At 38.8% G+C, this 21,603-nt stretch overlaps 1 protein-coding gene, 1 long non-coding RNA gene and 1 pseudogene across 5 annotated transcripts in view; 1 reads left to right on the forward strand and 2 right to left on the reverse strand.

The window, feature by feature from the left end:
• LOC115298759 overlaps positions 1-2,514 on the reverse strand; it is an 8,719-nt gene extending 6,205 nt beyond the window's left edge. The window contains exon 1 of the long non-coding RNA XR_003911849.1: positions 2,459-2,514. This is a non-coding gene — a long non-coding RNA (uncharacterized LOC115298759). The remainder of the gene's footprint in view (positions 1-2,458) is intronic.
• The window catches only part of ZMYM6 (zinc finger MYM-type containing 6), a 44,124-nt gene continuing 24,889 nt past the window's right edge, over positions 2,369-21,603 (forward strand). For 2 of the 4 annotated variants that reach the window (XM_029947845.1, XM_029947848.1), the window contains exons 1-6: positions 2,369-2,494; positions 3,600-3,766; positions 13,318-13,402; positions 14,442-14,691; positions 17,816-17,987; positions 19,508-19,699. In XM_029947845.1, the coding sequence (XP_029803705.1) occupies positions 3,674-3,766; positions 13,318-13,402; positions 14,442-14,691; positions 17,816-17,987; positions 19,508-19,699 (792 nt within the window). In that variant the 5' untranslated portion in view covers positions 2,369-2,494; positions 3,600-3,673. Of the gene's footprint in view, positions 2,495-2,622; positions 2,786-3,599; positions 3,767-13,317; positions 13,403-14,441; positions 14,692-17,815; positions 17,988-19,507; positions 19,700-21,603 lie in introns of those variants that run through there. The other 2 variants (XM_029947846.1, XM_029947847.1) reach the window with 2 other exon arrangements.
• On the reverse strand, positions 19,095-19,441 carry LOC115298758 (annotated as a pseudogene).

The raw sequence follows: 21,603 nt of genomic DNA on the forward strand, positions 1-21,603 counted from the left end.
GCTCAACATCACTCATCATCAGGGAAACACAAATCAAAACCACACTGAGATACCACCTCATGCCAGTCAGAGTGGCTAAAATGAACACATCAAGAGACTATAGATGCTGGCGAGGGTGTGGAGAGACGGGCACCCTCCTACACTGTTGGTGGGAATGTAAACTGGTGCAGCTGCTCTGGAAAACAGTGTGGAGTGGAGGTTCCTCAAAAAACTATCCATAGAACTCCCTTATGACCCAGCAATAGCACTGCTGGGGATTTACCCAAGGGATACAGAAGTGCTGAGGCATAGGAGCACATGTACCCCAATGCTCATAGCAGCACTTTCAACAATAGCCAAAACATGGAAAAAGCCTAAATGTCCATCACCTGATGAGTGGATCAAGAAGATGTGGTATATATACACAATGGAGTACTACATGGCAATGAGAAAGAATGAAATATGGCCATTTGCAGGAGAGTGGATGAACCTTGAGGGTGTCATGCTAAGCGAAATAAGTCAGGAAAAGAAGGATAGATACCATATGTTTGCACTCATAGGTCTAACAGGAGAACAGGAGAAACCTAATGGAGGACCAGGGGGAGGGGAAGAGGGAAAGAGAGTTGGGGAGAGAGAGGGATGCAAAACTTGAGAGACTACTGAATACTGAAAATGAACTGAGGGTTGAAGGGGAAGGGGTAGGGGGAAAAGAGGTGGTAGTGATGGAGGAGGGCACTTGTGAGGAAGAGCACTGGGTGTTGTATGGAAACCAATTTGACAATAAACTATTTAAAAAAAATAAAATAAAAATAAATAAAATTGATAGGTCTCTGCCAAATCTTATCTTTGTGTGTCGAAATATGATTGACCACTAAGAATGCTGTAAACTATGAGGTTAACTGAATGATGACTTATTTTGTCTTGCCAAAGCCCTTAAAAACCTTGAGCTCCTGCTCAGCGGTGCTCTCTCCCGAGGGGTTGCCAATACTCAGGAAGGGCCGTTCAGCCGAATTAAAATAAAACTCATTCACCATCTCTGTGAAAGGTCTAACACCACAACCCTGGATCATGATCTAAGCTGAAATCAACAGTCAGACATCAACTGATGGAGCCACCCATGCACCCACAGTGGCCACTGAGTGAGAGAAGATATTTGCAACACATATTTTCAAGAAGGAACTCATATCTAGAATATATATCCATGATAAAGTGGCATACAATCCAAAACAAAAATGGGTAAGAGACTTGAACAGGCATTTCATAAAAGAGGATATCCAGATATCCAAAAATGGGCTCAACCTCATTAGAAAGCTGGGAAATCCAAATTAAAACTACAATGAGGGGTGCCTAGCTGGCTCAGTTGGTGGAGAGAGGGACTCTTGATCTTGTTTGGGCTTGTGAGTTTGAGTCCTACATTGGGTGTAGAAATCATTTAAAAATAAAATATAATAATAAAAATAAAATACCACAAAGAAATACCACTATACCCCCATCAGAATGGTTAAAACTAAAAAGATGTACAGTAGTAGTTATTGGCAAGGATGTGGGGCAACTGTAACTCTCTAAGTTTTGTGGATATGTAACAAGCAAGTGCACTTCTAGGTATAAACCTAGCACATGTGCAACAAAAGACAGCAGTATCATTCCTAAGAACCAAGAACTGGAAACATCTGAAATGTACATCAATAGTAGATAAATTGTAGCATGTTCATAAATAGAATACTATACAGCAGTCACAAATCAAAAAACATTTTTGAATAAAAATACCAAATCTTGGCTTCGAGCAAGTTAATCAATGTATTCATTTACCTCTTGGAGATAAAAATGTGTACTTCTTGGGTGGCTCAGTCAGTTAAGCGTCTGACTTCGGGTCAGGTCATGATCCCGCAATTCGTGAGTTTGAGCCCTGCATCAGGCTCTGTGCTGACAGCTCAGAGCCTGGAGCCTGCTTCGAATTCTCTCCCCCTCTCTCTGCCCCTCCCCTGCTCACTCTCTGTTTCTCAAAAATGAATAAATGATAAAAATTTTTAAACAAAATTTGTACCTCTTGGGAGGTGTGGTGAGGATTAAAGGGAATGATGCATGACAAGTGTTTAGTAAGCACTTGGCCTAATAAATGTCAACCATTATTTACTCCTATGTTCTCTTAACAGGTCATCTTTCTGGAAACAGACATTAAAGAATACTGCAGGGTATCTAATGCCCCCAACTTCCTGCCCCAAACCCTTTCTTCTACCTTTTCATGCTTGGGTCTTGGTCTCTTTAAGAAGTCAACCATAACTGAGGAAAGGGGAATCCTGGGAAAACCCACTCAGCTCAGGTCCGGGGCATGATGGGAAAAGGGGGGCGGAGACCAGGGCTGCGCACGCACGGTTGGCTGGGTGTTGCGTTGCGATAGGTCAGGCGGAAGAATTTCAGTAAGAGAAAATTATCCTGGTCTTTGCGCGCAGGCCGTTGGGTCCTAAGCTGCCTTACCTACCTCGGTACTACCCGGGAGCCGGGAGGCCGCCAGAAGGTGAGCGCGGCGGGTGGCGGCTGCCAGGGCTGCGCGGGGCGGGGCGGGGCGGCGGGCGCGCCACGTGACGAGGCGGGCACCGGGCGGGGGCGGGGCCAGGAGGGCTGCGTGGCTGACGCCGTGCGGATTTCGCCGCAGTGACGCGGTGACAGGGATTTGCGGGTCGCGTTCTCTCCATTCGATACAGCGTTGCCGCGTTTGTGCCCGGTGACGGGCGTGGAGACTTTCGGAGCCAAAACCGTCCTCCAAGGAGGAATGAGCACCCGTAGATGGTTGTAACTGTGGCAAGTGGTCGGAAGTTCTCATCTCTTCTTACCCACAGGCTTTTCCACTAGTTGCCCATTTCCTCATCTGGCTTGATTCTTTGGATAAAGACAACTTTGGGGGGTTTCTTTTTTGGTTCGGGTTTAGAACGTTTACCCTTTGCGGAAAGGAAATCTGAATGGCGAATAGAATTTCTTGTCTACAGGAGAGCAATTAAGAAGCAAAGCTCAGGGGGGCTTATTTGTGGGAATGGCCCCCCAGGGAGACCCTGGAAAGTGCAGGTGGTCCAATTTAAACAAGGGTGTACCTGTTGTTCACTTGCGATGGCATCTGGAGTTCTGGTCTATCGTTAGGCCAAGAAATGGAGCCCTTACGGAGGCCTCCAGCAAAGGCCGAGTTAGAAGTGGGGGTAGGGAGCTTGGTGTGTGCCCACTTTGAGAAATAAAAGCAGAGGTGGCCTCTAAATACTAATTCTCCTGGAGTCAGAAACTGTATTTCCGAGTCCTTTCCTCTGGATGGTTGGTAACGTCTTCCCATTTTTTTGGCCTTCTGGTCTGATTCCATCTGTAACTTTCAGCATTTGAGAGACCAGAGCGTTTGGCTTTAAAGTTATTAGGGAGGTTGGGAGCTATGGCAGGAAGACTTTTCTTAAGTGGCGAGAACTCCTGAAGGAGTAAAAGGAAGGAGGAGGGGAGACTAGAGTCAGTCATGGCCCCAGGAGAATTGTTTTTCAAAGTCTTAACTCCAAAGCCTTGAGTGCAACACAAGGCTTTTAATATAAACATGAAGAAGAAAATGAGAAGAATAAACCTGAGTACCAATTCTTTATGTTGTATTTTAGGAGTCCAGCTATCCTTTCCCAAGAAGAAATCTATTAGTGTTAGACTGGGGAATTCCTTTACATAAGCAATTAGAATGAAAGAACCTTTGGATGGTGAATGTGGCGAGGCAATGGCACCACAGCAGGGGCTTCTGGACAAAATTAAAGAAGAACCTGACAATGCTCAAGTAAGCATTTCATTTTATTAAATAATAAAAAAAATTTTAAATTCTTTTGTATCTGGTGAATTCAGATTTTTAGTTAGGCAGTTTCTGGCTTGTATGTTAAAAGAACCCCTAGCTGATTTTTTCCCCCCCATAAAATGAGTAAATCCCTTTTTCTCCTCTGTAAATGAGAAAAGGTCTTTAGTAACTGTGTTTCTTTTTGTAAAAGGAAAGTAATATGTATTACTATTTTTCAATATTTGGTACCTTTTTAAAAAATTTTCTCATATCTGACAGTAGTTTCCTTTCATTATGTAAGTATTTGTGGTCTATTCTATGCCAGGGGATTGAGGAGTCCGTTTATTCCTTGTTCTCATTCAGCTTATACATTAGTGGGAGACAGACATGACACAAGTAGTTCATCAGAGAATATATATAATTGCAAACTATGACAAGTGCCTCTTCAAAAAAAGCCTAAAATGGGGAATCTGACCTAGGTTTGGTTATGAGCAGAGGCTGGCTAGGGGAATCTTCCCTGAGGGAAGGATGTGTAAGCTGAATTATGAAGAATGAATAGACTAGGCAAAGGCACCAAGAGTGTCCCAGACAGAGGGATCTGCATATAGGAAAGCCCTGAATTGGAAAGATGGATAGTTCTTTTGAAGAGCTGCAAGACCAGTGGGCCTGGAACAGAAAAGGTATGAAAACAGTGATGTTGATAATGTTGAGCATAATAACAACAGTACCGCTAATAGATGGTATTTATATATCAGTGTATAGTGTATATCATGTTATAATAACTTTTGACCTTATAAATATTAACTTATCATTGATATTTATACGTGTTTAGACTGTGCCAGACATTCTCACAACTATATTATTACCCCCATTTTACAGATGAGGAAACCAAAGTACAAAGAGGTCAAGCAATTTACTGGGGAACACATCCTGTAAATGGAGGACTAGATTCAAATCCAGATAGTCAGACTTCAAAGTTTATGTTATCCTGCCTCTAGGATGAGGCTCAGTAGGTAGTTTGAGGCCAGATTATGCAAGGATTTGGGACTTTGCTATGAATTTTGGTCTTTAATGCTGAGAGCAGTGGGAAGAGGCTGCAGGATTTTAAGTGGGAGAATGAGATAAACATGTTCAGAAAGACCTTCTAGCTACCCTTAGGAACCCGGATTGGAAATCTGTGGAGATCAGTGTGGAGACATTGATTAGTTGTTTTGGCAAAAAAATGATTTTTTTTCTCCTTGGACAGTTCTTTTGCTTGATACTCTCTAGTTGTTGAATAAGCAAACCAATAATATTAAAAATATAAGTAATATAATAAAATAATAAGTAACAATGGTAATATTTTATTTTTCATATCATCTCAAAGGCAATATTATTTCAGAACAGGGATGCCAAATAGCTTTGTCTCATTCATCAACTCTATGTCTTCCTAGAGTGCTGTGCTGAGAAGGCTTCTGAGGACTGTCTGCAGGGTGTGGGGTGGGGGTAGTGGCACCCATGACATTTATTTCCCCCCCAGAAGGTAAATTCTTACTCTTCTTCTTCCAAAGTGGTTGCTTTATTTGCCAAGTTTTGTGGATTCTACCTTTGAAGAATTTTTTTACTGTCTCTTCCTTTTTCTTCCTATTTCTTATTTCTGATTTGAACTATATTTCCTACTCATCCTTTTTCCTGTAGTCACAATCTCCATCAAAACACTGTATAATGATGCTGTTATATCTCTACAGATTTGATGACATCATTCCCTTTAAAGACCCTGTCTCCTCATGTGTGATAAAGTGAGAACTTTTTAGTTCACGTCCAAACTATGGCCTTTCTTTCTGTCTTCAGTATCATTGGTCACCCTTCCCACCTTTTCGAATCTATTCATCTGCAAATTATCTGCATTTTACTCAAAAGCATATTCTTTTGAGTTTTGTTTCCTCTCTTTGCATGTGCCATTTCTTCTGCCTGTGGTATTCTAAACTAGGCAGCTCCACATAGATTTTCTTCTCTTTTAAGGCAGTTTATTTTATTTATTTATTTTAATGTTTATTTTTAAGAGAGAGGGAGGAGAGTAGTGGCAGAGAGAGAGGGAGACACAAAATCTGAAGCAGGTTCCAGGCTCTGAGCTGTCAGCACAGAACCCGAGGTGGGGCTCGAACCCATGAACCGTGAGATCATGACCAGAGCCAAAGTCGGATGCTTAACCTATGGAGCCACCCAGGTGCCCAAAGACAGTTTAATAGCCACTGGGTAGAATTAATAATTCTCTTTTTTTCTATTGTATATTGCTTTCACTTTTGCTGTGGCATCAACATGTCAATGAATTAAAAAAAATTTTTTTAATGTTTATTCCTTTTGGAGAGACAGAGCATGAGTGGGGGAGGGGCAGAGAGCCAGGGAGATACAGAATCTGAAGCAGGCTCCAGGCTCTGAGCTGTCAGCACAGAGCCTGATATGAGGCTCCAGTTTATGGATCACAGGATCATGACCTGAGCTGAAGTCAGATGCCCAACTAACTGAGCCACCTAGGCGCCCCAAATTTGGTTTTCATACAGTCTGGTCTTATTTGACCTGAATCCTCTATTCCTGGGCAAATGACTGGCACAAAGTACATGCTCAATAATTGGAATAAATGAGCCTCTGTTTCACAGATGAGGAAACTGAGCCTGAAGGAATAAGTGACTTCACCAAGGTCCTGTAGCAAGTTGGGATACAAAACCAGTTTTTTAAAATTCCAGATCCAATTTTTCTCTCATTATGCCTTGTCTGTGGTACATAAATTTAAGAAATATTGTGCTATGAGCTGAGAGTTCTTTCTTAATATCAAAATTGTGATCACGAAAATCCCCCTAACAGCTTCCATTTTAAGTGTAAGCGGATGGGGACAAACTCCGTTCTCTTTGGTTTATATGAAGGCTCCTCAGGGTACATAGACTATAATTTTTTTTCATAAGCGAGACTGTAGGCTATGATAAAAAAGCCAATTAAACATATGTCGTGTTTTCCATGTTGCACTTAGTTTCGGAAAATGGGAGGAATAGAAAATGTTCAGTATCTTCTGATATACAGTCGCCCCTTCCCCACCCCCCCCATCTGAAAGTAGTGTTCCTATGAAAACTTTTGCAAGCTGAAATGGTGTAAAATAAAGTGATTGCCATTGGTTTATATGGAAAAAATTTTGAGCATTCCTAGATCCCTAAAACTAACCACTCTTAGGCTTTTTCTGATACCTCAGAACACATCTTCCTCCCAGTGCACAAAATAAATGAAGAGAAAGCACCGATGCTCACGTAGTTCAGAGCCATAGCAGCGTCAGGTTGATGCTGATATGCTGAGTGTGGTTCTTGGGAAAGCAGTTGGGTGGTGCAGCTCTCGCTCCCCAGGCTGAATGGTGCTCTGTAACTGCTCACTGCAAAACAAAGCTGAAGACTGTTTTTTGCTTTTTGCCTTTTCTCATAAGAGTGAAAAATCTTCAGATTTCTTTTGGTTGGAGACAGCAGGTACTAACCTACGTCTTTTGTGAAAGCAAAGTGGCATTACATGAACTTTTGAAAAGTGAGGAATACCTCTCCTAAGAGTCTGTTCTGGGTATCAGGGTCACAGTTGAGCCGGCATTCATTCACGGAGTTTTTATTCTTGCTAACTATAATTCCTAGCACTTGTTTAATGTTGTCGTAAGTGCTGTGCATATATTAATCCGTTTGATGAGCAGGGCCCAGGAGTTAAGTACTGTTACTATTCCTGCTTTACACATGAAGAAGCTGAGACAGGTAGTAACTTGTTAAAGGTCATACAACTGGTAAATGGTTGAGCTAGGATGTGAACCCAACCAGTCTGGTTAAAGATTCGCAACCCCTTAACCATGATACTGCAGGCTAAGTTGTGTTAGTTATTTCGTTTTCAGAGGATGAAAAGACAGGGCCTCTGTTCTCAAGGAAATGATGTAAGGAGGAATAAAGATATGGGAAAAAGAGGTAATTATTTATTGAGCATGCCTCATCAGAAGCTGTGCTAAGCATGTTGTATGCACTCTCATTTAAATTCTACAGCCATATGAGGGACATATCTTTACCCCATTTTACAAACAAGGAAACTGAGGAAAGGAGAAGTTAAGTAGTTTGCCAAATTCAAAGACAGCATCAGAGCTAGAATAGAAACTGGCTTCAAACTTGTATTCTTTCTTTATATTTTTTTTCTTTTCAAGCTTGTATTTTTTCTTTTGCTTTGTGCCACCTCTGTACAGGTACAAAATCACAGTATTAAGTTATTACTCTAAAAAAATTGTGTAAGGTATATTAGGAGAATAGGGGAAGGAGCCCTTTTGTCTGTCTGGAGAGGAAAGGAAGGCTTCATGGGGCAGGAGGCACTTGAGTTGTAACAGTTAAGGTTTTCAGGCAGAGAAAATAGCATATGCAAAGTCACGGAGAGGATAGCAAATGTATGTTTTGTGGTTGAGTATTTCAACAATAAGGAAGAGCAGAAAAGAGAAGAGATTTGAGATATTTAGGTAGTGTTGATCAGACTTAGAGATAGCAATTGAGGTATGTGGGTCAAGGAGGAGTCCCAGAGGACTTTGAAGTTTCTGTGCTCAGTAAGTTGAGTTTTTGATGATACAATTTACTGAGGGGCTAGCAACAGGATTTGGGGGGGAAGTAGTAAGTACAGTTTGAGATGTTGTGTTTATTTTTAAATGTTTTTTAAATTTTGAGAGAGAGAGAACAAGAGAACGAGCAGGGGAGAGGTTGAGAGAGAGGGAGACACAGAATCTGAAGCAGGTTCCAGGCTCTGACCTGTCAGCACAGAGCCCAACCAGGGCTGAAACTCATGAACCCGTGAGATCATGACCTAAGCTGAAGTTAGAAGCCTAACCACCTGAGCCACCCAGGCACCCCAGGATCTGTTGTGTTTGAAGGGCTGGTGGGACATTCAACTGGTAATTTGTACTGGGAGGCATTTGCGTATATGGTATGGTATTTAGAAAGTTGCGCTTTATCTTAGCCAAAGGCTGAGAAGCAAAGGTATTTAGAGATTTCGTGTAGTGTTTCCAGATAAAATATAGAATGCCCAGTTAAATTTGACTCTCAAGTTAACAGTAATTTTTTACAGTAAGTATGTTGCATGCAATACTTGGGACATACTTATACTAAAAAATATTTGTTGTTTATCTGAAATTCAAATTTAACCAGGCTTTTATATATTTTTTAAATTTACTAGATCTGGTAACTCTGTATAGGTGGTAGTTGAAGTTATGAATATGGATGAGATTGTTCAGGGGAAAAATGTAGAGAGAAGAGTGTAGAGCTCAGGACAAAATGCTGGGAAATGGATTAATTTAGAGGTTCAGAGTAGTTCTTGCAATCAGCAGCCTCAGCATTATCTTGGTACTTGTTAGAAATGGTTGCCTGGTGGCAACCTTCTGAGTCAGAAACTCTGGGGTTGAAGCCCAACAATCTATGTCTTAACAAGACCTCTAGGGGCTTCTGATGTCCCTGCAGGTGAATATAAGAATATCAAAAAAGGAGAGTATGACATAGTAACGAAGTAAGAAACAGAAGATAATGAACGAAATCACTGGCAGTGTCAAATGTATCTGAGAAGCCATGTAAGATAAAACCTAAAAATGTTTATTGAGTTAAGCAACTGTGAAGTGATGGGTTAATCTTAAAAACAGTTTCAGTTGGGGGTGCCTGGCTGGCTCAGTCAGTAGAGCATGTGACTCTTTATTTATTTATTTATTTTTTATTTTTGAGAGACAGAGACAGTGTGAACAAGGAAGGGTCAGAGAGGGGGAGGTACAGAATCTGAAGCAGTCTCCAGGCTCTGAGCTGTCAGTACAGAGCCTGACATGGGGCTGGAACCCACAAACCGTGAGATCATGACCAGAGCCAAAGTCGGACGCCCAACTGACTGAGCCACCCAGGTGCCCCAAGCACGTGACTCTTGATCTCAGGGTCATGGGTTCTAGCCCCAGATGGGGGTAGAGATTACTTAAGTAAATACGTAAACTTAAAAAACAACAACAACCAACAGTTTTCAGCTGAAGCAGTAGCCTGATAGTGTTATGCCCAAGTTTGTAATATCGCCCCCAAACAAGCACCAGAGACTACTAGGGAGACCAAGTCACACCTGCAAAAACAAAGGGCTTTATTACAGGCTTAAGCTCAGGCTCACAGACTCCACCAACCCGCTGGCCAAGTGGAGAGAGAGCCCTGAACAAAGGCAGGGTAGGGCTTTTATGAGTTTGGGAAGGGGAGTTATAGGAAATGACGACACAAGTACAGTGTCCAATCCCTACCCCCCCATCAATACTGGCAGCTGTGGGAGCCAATCACAACATTCGGAGTATTGACCAATCAGAGTGGGCCCAGGACCTTCACGTAGGGCGTGACTAGGCCCGCCCCTAGAAAGGTAAAGGTGTCAGCCAGCCTTCCCGATTGGTCACCGATTGGTCGCCGCAGGAGTTGTCCCTCCTTAATGTGCGCCATTTCATACAGAGAAGCCGGCGCCTTCCCCTTTAAGTACAGGGGAAGGCTGGATCGGACCTGCGTCCTTACAATAGCATTAGGTTCAGGAAGGGGTCAAAATAAGGAAGGGGCACCTGAGTGGCTCAGTTGGTTAACTGTCTGATATCGACAAAGTTTATGATCTCATGGGTTTGTGAGTTTGAGCCCTGCATTGGGCTTCTCTGCTGTCAGTGCAGAGCCAGCTTCTGATCCTCTTCCCCTTCTCTCTCTACGCCTTCCCCTCAAAAATAAACATTTAAAGGAAAAAGAAGTAAAGAAGGAATGAGGCACTTTTTCGCTTGCTGATTGGAAGGGGCGAGAAAAAGGTAGTTAAGTAGTTTCTTAAAAACTAGTTCCTTATAAGTTAAGAGGAGAAAACCAGCAGGGAGGTGGTGAGAGACTGAAGATCATGATAGTATGCAGTGCTGAAAGACAAGAGAGGGAGTGGGACCACAGACGCAAACACTGTTTTTAGTCAGGTGTGGTTAAGAAGGTTGCTTGTTTCCTGGATGATAAGAGGACAGTTTGCTGATCAATTTGTAGACATGGTCGTGGGCGGGGGAGGGTGCGGAATCAGGGTGTTGAGGGAGTGCTTAGTTGTTTCTTTTTTATTTTGTGAAATTGAAACATCAGGGAGCTGGACATTTATTTGCATGGTTGTGACATGGCGGTGGTGGTTTGGAACAGTTACTTTGTGAGGTAAAAGTAACTGATTGGGGGAAATTTAGCAGGCATGCTAGAAAAATATTAGAGATTAAGTTGATAAGGCAAATTAATTTTATATAGATTCTTAAGTGTTCTTTTTGGTAAGCTGAAGGAAAGTGTATATGGGTACTTTTAACTTCCTCTTCCTTATTCAAGTGAGAATAAATACACATTGTTATTTAAGTCTGTTTAAGACTATCCACTTGGATTCATTCATTCAAGGAATATTTGTTTATTTCAGAGAAAGAGTCAGGGAGAGGGGCAAAGGGAGAGAGAGAGAAAGAGAGAGAGAGAGAATCTTAAGTAGGCTCCATGCTCAGTCTGCAGCCTGATGCGGGACTTGATCCCATGACCCTGGGATCATGACCTGAGCTGAAATCGAACTGGACACTCAACCGATTGAGCCACCCAGGCGCCCCTCAACAAATATTTATTAAATGCTATAGTTATGAAAATAATAAAAGCTAGCATATTTGTGTATAAATCATGCTTCCGTTTTGGCCTGTCTGTAAGGGATCATGCTACATACTTCATCTGTATTAAATCATTTATCACCTCATAATAGCCCTATGGGTTAGATAGTATATTTTGTAGGTAAGGAAACTGAAAGTAGAAAAGATTAAATAGTTTGTTTGAGCCAAGATCACACCTGTTTCTGCCTGCTGTCAGAACTCAGAGCCTTCTCTGTTAGATTATGTTAACTGTGTCACATGTTGAGTGTGCAGAGACAGAAAAAAAGATATGGTGCCTGTTCTTGATGGATGTGGTCCTTTCAGTCTTGTGTGTATGGAGGAAGGAAGAAGGATGTTCGACAAATTATCACTCAAATAAATAAGAAGTGACATATTGTGACAGGTGCTATGAGTTAAAGGAATTGCGAGCTTAGTATATGATGGGGGACTGGAGTTTGAATTCATTATAGTCATTTTTTATTTTTTATTTTTGAGAGACAGAGACAGCACGAGCAGGGGAGGGTCAGAGAGAGAGAGAGAGAGAGGGAGACGCTGAATCTGAAGCAGGCTCCAGGCTCTGAGCCAGCTGTCAGCACAGAGCCCAATGCAGGGCTCGAACCCATGAACCGTGAGATTATGCATGACCTGAGCTGAAGCCGAATGCTTAATTGACTGAGCCACTCAGTCACCCCTTTTATAGTAATTTTTTTATATTGTATTTGTACATCTATGAGGGAGATAGCATGACTTTTGAAACAGACAGACTTAGGTTTGATTCCCATCTGTGCACTTAGTGCCTTTGTGACCTTGGACAAATTGCTGAACTGTCTCTAAGTTTCACTTTCCTCATCTATGAAGAAGATATTATAGTTCCTACTGATAGACCAGCAGTTCATTTGGTGCCATAATATACACTATGGGAAGTGGTAAATAAATACAGCGGTTCCTAGTCTTTGGCATGTAATCATCCAAAGCACTTTCAAGAGTAACGTTGGGAGCTGACATATCCATCATTTATTTTGCTGAGTATAGGAATGTTAAAATACAACTACTATTTATTATCGCTGTTGTTTCAGAAAAGTAAGACTTTTTTTTTTAACTTTTTAATGTTTATTTTTGAGAGAGAGGCACACACAGAATCCTAAGCAGGCTTCAGGCTCTGAGTTGTCAACACAGAGCCTGACATGGGTCTCGAACCCACAAATTGTGAGATTATGATCTGAGCTGAAGTTGGATGCTTATCCAACTGAGCCACCCAGATGCCCGTTAACTTTTTATTTTTAAATATGTAAGGCTATTTTAACAACAACAAAATGTAGAATGGTTGTGATCTCAATAAAGAGTCAATTTCAAAATAGATATATATATGTTTTTAAATTTTTGCTTTATAAAATAAAATTTTGTTTTATGATTATATTTTATCTTAGAGCATTTTAAAGAATACATAATTAGGATAAATCTGATTTAGACTGTGATGATGTTATGTATAGTGAACAGATTGCATTGTATCTTTTATGCCATTAACAGATATGACAGTTTGTAAATCTGTTGGCTAAAATTACTAATTGGACCCAACTCTGCATCATTCAGATTTAATTTCACTTATTGTTCTCTTCTAAACATAGCCTAAAGTAAGGGTAGTGCTCTACATTGAAGTAGCTGTATATGACTGCTATATATTACATTTGAAAAATAGTAATAACTGTCATGAAAGATTTTCCAGTTCTGAAAGGTCTTTTTTGTAAAGCTTAAATCTATTCTCACAACTTGTAAATTTTGACTTTTGAGATATTTGTGAAGGTGATTATGATTAGAATGTAGAAGAGATATGACAGAATTATTTTTTGCTTGAATTTCTAGTTTATTTAAATACTAACACTGTATTCATTTTTCTCACTTCCTTTTCTTTAAGGAGTATGGATATGCCCCAAAGCCAAAAACTCAAGAAAGTGAACTGAAAATTAGTGCTGTATTTTCAGTCAGTGACGGCCCTCTTGGTAAGAAATAGAACTGAGTATACGGCCCCTGGCTGGCTCAGTCAGTAGAGCAGGCGACTCTTGATCTCAGGGTTGTAAGTTCAAGTACCACATTGGGTGTGGAGATTACTTTAAAATAAAATCTAAAAAAAAAAAAGAAAGAAAAAAAGAAATAGAACTGAATAAGTTAATTATGATTAATATTGTTATAATCTAATTATGAGAACCGAGGGACAGCACCTCCTCATGGAAGTCTTTTTTTCCCGTTAAGATAAAGCAGTACTTTTTAAACTGGGTAGCTGGTTTTGACTAGCATTTTATTTTATTTTATTTTATTTTATTTTTTAAATGTTTTATTTATTTTTGAGAGGAAGAGAGAGACAGTGTGAGCAGGGGAGGGTCAGAGAGAGAGGGAGACACAGAATCCGAAGACAGGCTCCAGGCTCTGAGCTGTCAGCACAGAGCCCGATGTGGGGCTCGAACCCATGAACATGAGATCATGACCTGAGCTGAAGTCAGACGCTTAACCGACTGAACCACCCAGGCGCCCCTTGATTAGCATTTTAAGAAGTGGACCTGAGGGGCACCTGGTAGTCTCAGTCAGTGGACCATGTGGCTCTTGATCTCAGGGCTGTGAGTTCAAGCCCCACGTTAGGTGTAGAGATTACTTAAAATCTTAAAAAAAAAATACATATGTATATAAAGAAATAAAAAGTGGGAATAGCATAAGATTGTATAAGAGTGTGATGGTGTGTAGTAAGAAAACATTATTTCATGAAACTGTTTCAGTTATTAAATTTAACACACATAAACATACACAGAAATGTATGTTTGTGTCTCCTGGGGTGTAATGTGAAATATAGTTCTTACTATGGGCGATAAAAAAGTTTGAACCTGCTCCCTTCCCCAAAAAATAGTTTGAAATTCTCTGTTTTAGAATGTTTATTGCCTCATTAATATTGTATTTGGAGACTGAGAATTTGTTCTAAAAAATAGAGAATGTATATGCGTTTGTGTTGATACTAAAACTGTTTTTTTTCCTCTTGTTTTGTATTTATAGCCCAACAATTGACCCCAGGCTTTCAGTTTTCTTTTGCATCATCTGGCCCAAATATCTTGCTTCCTTCGGTTCCAGCCTTAGCTATTCATGTGTTTTGCTCTGGTTGTAAGAGAATGCTTTATAAAGGGCAAACTGCGTATCATAAGACAGGATCTACTCAGCTCTTCTGTTCCACGCGGTGCATCACTGGATATCCTTCACCTGTCTGCGTACCACCTCCTCCCAGGAAAACCTGCACACACTGCTCAAAGTATAAAATGCTTAATTACATCTCTTTTTACTTTACCTTGTTAGTGTGTATATAGTTTAGTTCAAATATGCTCTTGCTACTTTAAATCTCTTGAACATGATTCTGTGGAAATAGCTTTTTAGCTGAGAAATATGCAAATTCTTTGTAATGTTAGCAAAGAACATGGCGTTAAAAGTATCATCTTAACCAGTTTTCTGTCTCTTTAAGTTTAAATTTTACTGTGGAAAGAAATAACAAACCATTTGTGGGAATTGCAAGACCACTCAAATATCCTGTGACTATAGACAATAGCCATTCACAATTATTTATTATCTTGAAAGTTTTTGAAGTGTGGTATAGAACAACATTGGTCTTATAATAATATGTAAAAGTTAATTAATTCCTTAGAAGATAAAAAAAATCTCTAAATGGTCACAAAAATAATGTGTTTGTTTCTAAAAAAAAATCCTTTGAAGTTACTGCTTTACAGTCACACTTAGATGCAGAGAGAGGAAGAAATAGCAACAAAGCCACATAAACTTCTTTCTCTACCATAGTATGTTTGCAAAACATCTTCTGCCTCTTGTGTGGTAATGTAGTTCTACAAATACACTGTGTTGTCAGTAGTCATTAATGTAGAGCGAAGAAAATTAAGAGCTTGGTTTAGATCATGCTCTGTCCCTTACTAGTTACATGATGTTGGGCTAGTTGTTTAATTTTTTTAAGCCTCAGTTTCTTCATTGGCAAATAGTATCTACTTCCTCAGATTTTAATGAGACAGTGTTAGTCCAGGGCTTAGCACATTATGTGTTTTGACATATTCTTTCTAGTCCCCTATATTATCTTTGGAGATCTATGACCGTTTCTTTATCTGCTTGAGGTGTTGGCCTTAAGTATCTAAAAGTAGATCCTGTTAAAATGGAAATCTCCAACTAAAAGGAAAGAATTTTAAAATATTTTATATAAATATTCAAATTTTGTTTGGTTCTAAAATGCCATTCTCGGCGAGCCTGGGTGGCTCAGTCGGTTAAACGTCCGACTTCGGCTCAGGTCATGATCTCACGGTTCATGGGTTTGAGCCCCGTGACAGGCTCTGTACTGACAGCTCAGAGCCTGGAGACTGCTTCAGATTCTGTGTCTCCCTCTCTCTCTGACCCTCCCCTGTTCATGCTGTCTCTCTCTCTCTCTCAAATAAATAAAAACAGTAAAAAAAAATGCCATTCTAATACCTATAGCATTCTCGTAAAACTGATCTAGAAGGGTAAATTTAGTTTTCTGGGGTTTTTTTTTAGAGACTCTGTTTCAACATCTCAAATATCAAAATAAAATGAATTAAGTTTTATAGAACATAGCACAACTTCTACATCTAAGTGCATATTATTTTCTTAAAAATGGTCACTTTTGTCAGAGATCTTTTACCACAGTGCTGCTGTTACTCAAAAAATTTTTTGATCTCTTGGTTTGGCATTGCATTCAGAGCCTATGAAACATTCCTTTAGATCAAGTTAGGTGACAAACCTATCTTTATACCATGGTTTTGAGTTTTGCAAATTGCCAAAAGTCGCTTGATGCCTTATCAGTTGACTATCATAGACGATTAAACTGAGTCATACTGTTAAACATGATATTTGACTATAACTTTGAAAAGTTGTTCTTAGAGTTCTTGTAAATAAAAGATAAATTAGAGGATGTCAGAGCCATGTTTTTGGAAGATGTATGGTTTTTCTAAGATTAACGTTAAGGTGTAAGATTCATTTGGATGCATAAGGTTTAGAATGCATTTCTATTCATGTGCACAGATTTCCATTAAAAAGTCATTTCTTTGGTTTACATATATGTATAAGATACCACTGACAGATTCGCTTTATTAAATAACATTCTTTATTGCTTTGTTTTTAGTAGAAAAATCACTATTCAAAAATAATAACTTCATTTGTGTATAAGCATATCCACTTGGTTTCTAAGATTCACTGTCCTATTTTTAAGGTTAGGTGAGTTTTAGAAAATTAAAGTACTTTGTTGTTATTTGTCATTCTTATGTAGTTTACCATGAAACAGTTTTGTATAATAAAGGCACAGGATGGGAGGCAGAATAGTGGAATGATGAACCATTGAATGTGGAATCAGACTGCCTAGAATTTGTATCCTGGCTTCATTGGTTACCAGCTTGTGACTTTGACAAGTTATTTAACCTTTCTGATTTGGTCTCCTCATCTGAAAGGTGGCAATTATAATAATACTTATCTCACAGAATTTTTGTGATAATTAAGTTGGATAATTTGAGTAAAGAGAACAATGTCTGGTACATAGCAATTACTCAGTAAACATTACTGTATATAATATTATTGCCATTATATTCTTTGTGCTTCGTATAGTGCTTCTAATTACTGACCATTTCATTTAGTTTTTATGTACTGGTCAGAAAATGGCAATACTCAGCGTCCGTTTTTACTGTTAGTGCTTATTACATCAATAGGCTCTAACAGAATTACTTGAGGAGTCTTACAGAATGACTCACTTATTTGTGTTCTTTCTTACTCTTATTTCCATCTGTCCTCTGCTACCAAATCTTAATAGTTCTTTTGTTCTCTGTTTCTTTGATCTTTTCAGTTATAGTTAAGCTTATATATCATGCTTATTTCTTATATTAATCTTTGGTAATTCATCTGTTTCCCAAATCTTGCATTTAAGTTAACAAACAAACATCTCATTCTTTGTCTCTACTGTTTCTGCTCTTAGCAGTTGCTGGCTAGTAGGAGGAAAAGGGTTTTGTGGTCTGGACTTGAGGGACGGCCACTTCTTCTGTTGGCTCTAGTGGATGAAACTTGGTTGGAGCTGGAAGCCTCACTGCTTTTGTCATGAATATCTTGCTGGATATATTTCAAATATAATTTTCCTTCAACACATCTATAAATTAGGTATCATAAACCCATTTTCTACATGAGAAAATTGAGAGAGTAATTACTCAGCTAAGTAACAGAACTAATCATCAAGCCCAGGTTTCCAGATTCCTTATCCTGTGCCAGCCATTTTCTACCTATGCAATAGCTGCCCTAAGTTAACATAGTTATTTTAGCTCACAAAGAGGAGGAAATTACAATTATGAAGAATACATTTCATTTTGCCTTTTGTTATCTATTTTTAGAGACATTTTAAATCCAAAGGATGTGATCACGACCCGATTTGAAAATTCTCCTAGCAAAGATTTCTGCAGCCAGTCATGCCTTTCTTCTTATGAACTAAAGAAGAAGCCTGTTGTTACCATATATACGAACAGCACTTCAACCAAGTGCAGCATGTGTCAGAAGAATGCTGATGTAAGTTACATCGTACCTTTCCTGGGTCTGCTCAGAGATAAGAGATTTTTTTTCCATTTAATATTTATTTACCATTCAATTTACAGGGGAGAAATACATTGGAAAAAAACCATAATTTTCTCATTTGAAAAATTCTGAATTGATTCTGCTTTGCCATAAAGGATAGCAAAACATACACACGTGTATAAACATAAAAGAGTACTATTTCTAAGTTAAAAAATACCAAATTTAAGTATTTAGAAATGATAGGGTCTAGAAAAAAAGGGTGAAGGCACATTAAAAGTAATTTATGCCAACTCTTTCTTTCCTTTGATAGCATTTATCTTCGGTTTGATACCCAACTACACTCATATTGGAAACTTAGTGAAAACCACCTAGTGATTCTATTTTGAAGTTACAACCCATGTGTGACTAAGATGTTCTGAGTATAATCCTATTCATAAGTCAGATCAACTTTAGGAACCCTTTATGTCTCTTCTTTTGCATAAATTCTCTCCCTACCTTGATGTACTTTGGTTGATCAAGAAAACCAAAGGCTAAGGAACAGAAAGCTCAGTGTTTTAAATGAGACAAAAGGAAATGTTTTTACAATTACCACTATAAATATAAATGTATTTATAAATAAGAAGTCTTTCTTTCAAATACCAAATCAGTTTCCTCAACTGTACAACTATACTTTGATGGTTTTTACTCTTACTACTTCACTTCAATGATTTATAAATTTGTCTAAGCAATAATAATAAGTACCTTTCCTATTTTTTTCAGGATAAAAAAAATTAAATGATGTGTTGAAGACACTACTAAAAATACTTCACATTTCAATTATGGACTCTGCATTGAAAATCTATAGGAATTTTTCCAATTAACTTTCAAATCTTTCCGCAACTTCTCTGTTAAAAAAACAACATCTTTGAAATAATTTATATGAATGCTTTACATATCAAATATGGATTCACAAATCTCTACTACCGCAGTCACCAATTTTAACAATATGTTCTGTATTAGCTTTCTTGATTATAAGATATCAGTAATATTAAAACATTTTTAATATTACAGAATATTTAATTACATCAGTTTCCCATCAACATGATAGTCATTTAATGATGATTATATTGGCCATTTCCTTTGGTCGGCAGGAGGCTCTTCCACTAATGGCTCCCATGGTTTCCACTGTATCATTTTTCTTGCCAGACTTAGTTCATTTTTAGCCTGAAGAATCAGCCTAGTTGGTCACCCTGAAGCTGGTCTTCTAATTTCTTAACATCTGGTTCCGCTTTAACCATACTTAACTTTTCATTTGTAGTCTGTTCTGTATGCTTTCTATATGTTCCATTTTTAGGAATTTGCTCAAGAACATCAAGAATCTTTGTGTACAATATTCTTAGCCTCTCGTGTGGAGTCTCACACATAGCCAGTCCCACAAGGCCAGTGGGGGTCTTCAGCAAACCCACCATGACCAGGGATCAGAAATTTTTAACTGGCTTTGCTTACTTTGGATGTGTGTGTGTTTTATTTCCTAGATCCGATTTGAAGTTAAATATCAAAATGTGGTACATGGTCTTTGTAGTGATGCCTGTTTCTCAAAGTTCCACTCTGCCAACAATCTCACTATGAACTGTTGTGAGAACTGTGGGAGCTACTGCTACAGCAGCTCCGGGCCTTGTCGGTCGCAGAAGGTGTTTAGTTCAACAAGCGTCACGGCATATAAGCAGGTATGAAGGCCCGTCCGTTGCTCCTTCCAGGATGGTTGTGCAGGGATGAGGTGCAAAACAAACGGTGTGCTCTTCCCATCAATTTATTTTGGAGTGTGATTTCCTCTGCAGAAAATATGGGATAGGTCCTGGTGGTGTGAGACTGTCGACTGTGGTAGTGAGATGATACACTAATGTACGTTCATGATTTACTGTGAGTCAGAAATATTTTCTGATACATTGGTCAGTGAAGAAAACTCCGTGTTATTTTAAATGAACTATGGCCAATAGGTGCAAGATGTTAAAAACCAGTAGACCTAAAGCATATCTTTTTCTTTCTCCTTTTAGGAAAAAAATACATATTTACAAAAAATTTTTTAATGTTTATTTATTTTGAGAGAGAGCCAAGGGGGAGAGAGAGAGAATGATCAACCTAAGCAGGCTCTGCACTGAAGTGCAGCGCCCCACATGGGGCTCGATCATCCCATCAACTGTGAGGTCATGCCCTGAGCTGAAACTTAAGAGTTAGACACTCAACGAACTGAGCCACTCAGCTGCCCTGAGAAAATACATTTTTTAATGTATTTTGGGATGAATTGTAATTATTTTGGCAACATGCCTTATTCAACTACTTTACCTAATTTTTATTTGTTGTAATGAATAATGGATTCATTTGGTTACTAAATAGATCAACTGGTGTTAATGATTGCTGAATGATTTGAAATTTTTAAAAAGCTATTTTCAAAATAAGCTCATAAATGCTAACTAATTTATTTTTCAGTTAGCAAGTTTGATTTATTTTTAATTCCTCTGAGTAGTTGGCAGCAGACAGTCATCTGTGAGAAGTATCCCTTTTCTAGGAGTTCCTACTTTTGGCATTTAGTTACTGTTTGCACAAGAATAAAATCCATGTTTTTATATACATAATACAAAATCAGTTCTGTTTCTAATTTTGGTGTTGGTATTATACTCTGTCAACTGCATAAATGATATTCCTCTTTCACCAGGAAGATGATGTCGTAAAATAAAACATAATTTATATTTTTCTGTATAAAAATTTCCCCTGTAATTTTTTATTGAGAGACTTTATGTTGTGTCAGTGACAGTATAGCGTAATAGTTAGCCCGGAACTTTGTAGTGAGATAAAATGTTTCATCTCCCACTTTTCTGTTTATTTGTTAATTGAATTAAAATTCATTTAAACTTTTTATTTTTTAAAGTATCTCTTGGGGTGCTCGGTGGCTCAGTTAGTTGGCCATCTGACTTCCGCTCAGGTCATGATCTCACAGTTCATGAGTTCGAGCCCTGCGTTGGGCTCTGTGCTGACAGCTCAGAGCCTGGAACCTGCTTCAGATTCTGTGTCTCCCTCTCTCTCTGCCCCTCCCCCACTCATGCTCTCTTTCTCTCAGTATCAAAATTAAAAAAACAAAACACTGAATAAGTAATAATATTGGTAATTTATATAAAGGGTAGCCATCATTATTGTTTCTTTTTTTTTTAATTTTTTAATGTTTTATTTATTTTTGAGAGAGAGAGATTAAGAGAGACAGTGTGAGCAGAGGAGGATCGGAGAGAGAGGGAGACACAGAATCTGAAGACAGGCTCCAGGCTCTGGGCTGTCAGCATAGAGTCTGATGCAGGCCTCGAACCCACAAACCATGAGGTCATGACCTGAGCCGAAGCCAGACGCTCAACCAACTAAGTCACCCAGGCGTCCCCTTATTATTGTTTCTTAAACCATGAGTAAAGTTATAAGCAGATTTTATTGTAAAACTCAGTTTAAAAAACGTAGTTTTGTAAGATCTCCTAATTTAAATTAAACATTATTTCTGTTTTCTCATGCTAAAGAGTCTTACTAGTTATGTAACGTTTAAAAAATTTTTTTTTAATGATTATCTTTGAGAGAGAAAGACTGCGTGCCAGCA

This window comes from Suricata suricatta, chromosome 8 (assembly GCF_006229205.1).
Source record: "Suricata suricatta isolate VVHF042 chromosome 8, meerkat_22Aug2017_6uvM2_HiC, whole genome shotgun sequence".
Lineage (NCBI taxonomy): Eukaryota > Metazoa > Chordata > Mammalia > Carnivora > Herpestidae > Suricata > Suricata suricatta.